General features: G+C 41.7%; 1 protein-coding gene across 1 annotated transcript; it reads right to left on the bottom strand.

Moving 5' to 3' along the window:
• Positions 1-903: 903 nt before the first annotated feature.
• Positions 904-2,882, bottom strand: LOC125227444. Its single transcript, XM_048131798.1, has 2 exons — positions 2,681-2,882; positions 904-2,042 (listed from the first exon to the last, which is right to left on the bottom strand). The coding sequence occupies exons 1-2, from the start codon at positions 2,880-2,882 to the stop codon at positions 907-909; spliced, it is 1,338 nt and encodes a 445-aa protein (XP_047987755.1). The 3' UTR covers positions 904-906.
• Positions 2,883-3,447: the final 565 nt, after the last annotated feature.

The raw sequence follows: 3,447 nt of genomic DNA, 5'->3' as shown, positions 1-3,447 counted from the left end.
TCTCTTAGTATACAACCAGCCGTATGGTACTGCCGGACAAACAGAAACTAATAATCCTATCAAATTTAAAGTATAAAAGTTCGTCTTTAATCCTCTCTCGTTTTTCGCATGGAATATTAATTGTCAAATTTGCAGAATTGAAACTAAACCCAAGAAAATTTGCCGTTCGACTTGGTGTACCTATTGATTTATCAACATTTATTGTAAATCCTAATGATTCTAACAAGTCTTTCGTTACATTAAAGTTATGTAAGCAGTTAGAATACGTGTCACCGAAGAGTAACAAGTCGTCTAAGTAAACGACTGATAAAAAACCTTGATTGCGCAAAAACTGCACAACAGGACGCATTAACTTCGTGAATATGTACGGAGCAATGTTTAGGCCGAATGGACATACCAAGAATTCGTATGTTTTGTTTTTCCAAAGAAATCGTAAATATTTTCTGTAATCAGGATCAATATTTATCGCAAAATAGGCGTCTTTCAAATCTATTGAACACATGTAAGCGTTTTTTGATAAAAGTCTCATTGCTGTCCTATAATCTTCGAGTTTGAAGTGCGGGGTACATATAAACTTATTCAATGATTTTAAATTTAGAATGAATCTATTTTTTCCATTACTCTTTTTAATAAGAAAAATACTGGACAAGAATTGATCCTGACACGGATCACATTCTTGTATGGCACCAGCACTAATAAGTTTTTTGACTTCCTCGTTCATACTCGTCTCGTGTGCAACCGACTCGGGTTTGTTAACAGGAATATTCGATTGAGATATACAATCCGATATTGGAATACGCACACCACGGACCCAAGACAATACGGTGGGATCCTTGGTAATGCCTAACCATACTTTATAAAAAAATTGAAGTCTACCAGCCTGAGGTTGTGTATCAACATCCGATGCTAGCGGCGCGAGGTCCGGGTGTGCGGCCGCGGCGGCGGCGCTCGGCGGTCGCTCGCGCGGCGGGACGGCGGCGGCGGTCTGCGCCCGCCACGCGTGTAGCTCGTCCTCGCTGGCGTCTGGCGACTCTGGCGAGGCGGCGGCCGCGACGCCGACGACGGCTGCCCCCTCCAGTTTAAAGCCCTCGATGTCGACGGTCCTGCTCCTGCCTGTTGGTGCTTGGGCGTCCATTTAGGCTTTGTGACAGTCGGTCTCAATTCTGCTCCGGTTTTAGTCATTGCTTTTATTGACTTCAGACTTTCTTGTAATTCTTTACCAAAAAGCAAACTATCGCGCTTTAAGTCCTTAATATTATCCTTGATCTCCTTATTTAAACTAGGCACCAAGAAATTACGCCTGCTCTGAGTCTCTGAAAAATGTAAGTGACATAATAGTCTACCTGTATCGCTCAGTGACTTTATGATCCCCTGTTTGTTGTTGTCTAAAGTTGAATCTGTTGTCAAGATATTCGACAATGTATTGGCAACTCCTGTTATAATAGTCGAGAGCAACTTTTGTTTGTCACTTAGAATATTATCCCGTTTTAAAACATTATCATTACACGCCACCTTAATCTCGGGATTGAGTATAGGAGCTTGCGCTAATTTTAAATTTTCTGGTATTTCGTAACGTTTTAAAATATCATTCTTAATATCGTCCTTCATACCATTAACTAGAATGTCGGACCATCTCGTCGAGATATCGTCGTGAATGCAAGGACCAAATGTTTCTTCTTTTACGGGCTCATCGCCCAACAAACATAATAAACCGGGATCAAGCGCGGTCACAATCGGCGTAGATTCTTGTAAACCAATTTGTTCACCGGTCACCTGTGTGGTGGTAGCTGCGGATGTAGGCGCGGGAGCGGGCGCAGCCGGCGTGGTGGTCGCGGCCGCGGGCGCGCACGCCGGCGCGGCGGCGGCGGCGGGTGCGGGAGGGGGCGCGGGGGCCGGCGCGTCCACCGCGCGGGGCCCGGCGGCGCTTCTATTCTGTATGACCACCGATCGCAGCCCGCCAGCAGCAGGCAGCGCACCCGACGTTGAAGCACCGACCTCATCATCGGTTAAGTCGTATACAGTATTGTTGGTCAATGGGGATTCTGTAACAATACGGTCAAATACCCTTCACAATGCTGCTTTAATTTCAGCAACAAAAAATAAGTGTCCATTATCTTTGACCCTTATCTCTAGACATAATGTTTTCAATCAGAGACCAACGCTTATACTGGTCAGACATCATAAGCGGCTCGGTGATCTTTGTGAATTGCCCATTTGGTAGGGTAATAGGTAGTGTTTCTACCGCCTACTTCCTCGATGTTGGATGTTATACTATAACTACGTACGTATCTACATACGTATCTACATATCTATATACCTACGTATAGTACACATATAAGCCGTTGTAATTAACGTAATTTTAATGTTCTTAGACATAGGCAGTCGTGCTACAGTCTCGCGGACTGTAGTCTAGACTGATAGCATTGACAATTTGCCGCAACCAGGTATTTTACCTATAGTATTCCGGCATAGCCTCACGGACTGATGCTCTAGGAATATATGTGCTTCCCTTTTACACAGCGATCAACCTCTCGGATTGAACTGAAGGTATAAATTAGGGTCGGTAATAGCCTTACAGACTATACTCATTGCACAATGTATCTATTTAATAAAACAAAGCTGGCATGTACATAGGACACATTCTATCAAATGATTAGACGAAGATAACTGAAAATCTTACCTTCATATTGCGAATCCTCTAGCAAGGGATCGGGCTCACCGATATCTTGGTCCGCATACTCATATTCATTATCTGTATATGAGGACGTACTAGGGCTATAACTACGATGACGGCGCCTGCGACGAATCTTCAATCTTTTCCTCTCGAGACTTCGGATTTTTCTTTCCAAGTAATCTTCCTCAGGATGTTTGCGTTTTCCCATTTTATCCGCAAACACAAAACACTACACTAAACTTAGTAAAAACACAATTATTTCACTAACAAAGGAAAAGTACGTGCACGATGGCCGCCACACAAAACGTGTATGAAATACCCCCAATTTAGGCGAGATATTTTTTTGTTAAATATGTTACTCTAAAATTGTGTACGATGGCAGCACATTCGCGTGCTACTACATGTAAAGTATAGTGTAATCACGAAGGGCGAATCACAGAAGTTTAATAAAGCATCATTTGTGTCATATTGCGAGTTTCATATTTTGGTATGTTTAAATTAAAATAAATATATAAACCATAATTATTCTTTTACATACTTACATAAAACAATCGTGCTACAATAATACAATTTCACTAATAAAAATGTCTTAACTTTTACATAATCGACCACTGAACAAATCACTACTTCAGATCAATGAAATTAACGTTTATCTTTAATTTATTAAGAAATTTTATGCAGAGTTAATAATTCTCAAAACAAGAAAGTCACATACTTACACACTACAGCCGTATCATAGCTGCCCACATAAATCATTACTCCAAACCGGTAAC

The sequence above is a fragment of the Leguminivora glycinivorella genome, chromosome 1 (assembly GCF_023078275.1).
Source record: "Leguminivora glycinivorella isolate SPB_JAAS2020 chromosome 1, LegGlyc_1.1, whole genome shotgun sequence".
Classification (NCBI taxonomy): Eukaryota; Metazoa; Arthropoda; class Insecta; order Lepidoptera; family Tortricidae; genus Leguminivora; species Leguminivora glycinivorella.
This window is presented reverse-complemented; position numbering and strand designations above follow the sequence as displayed.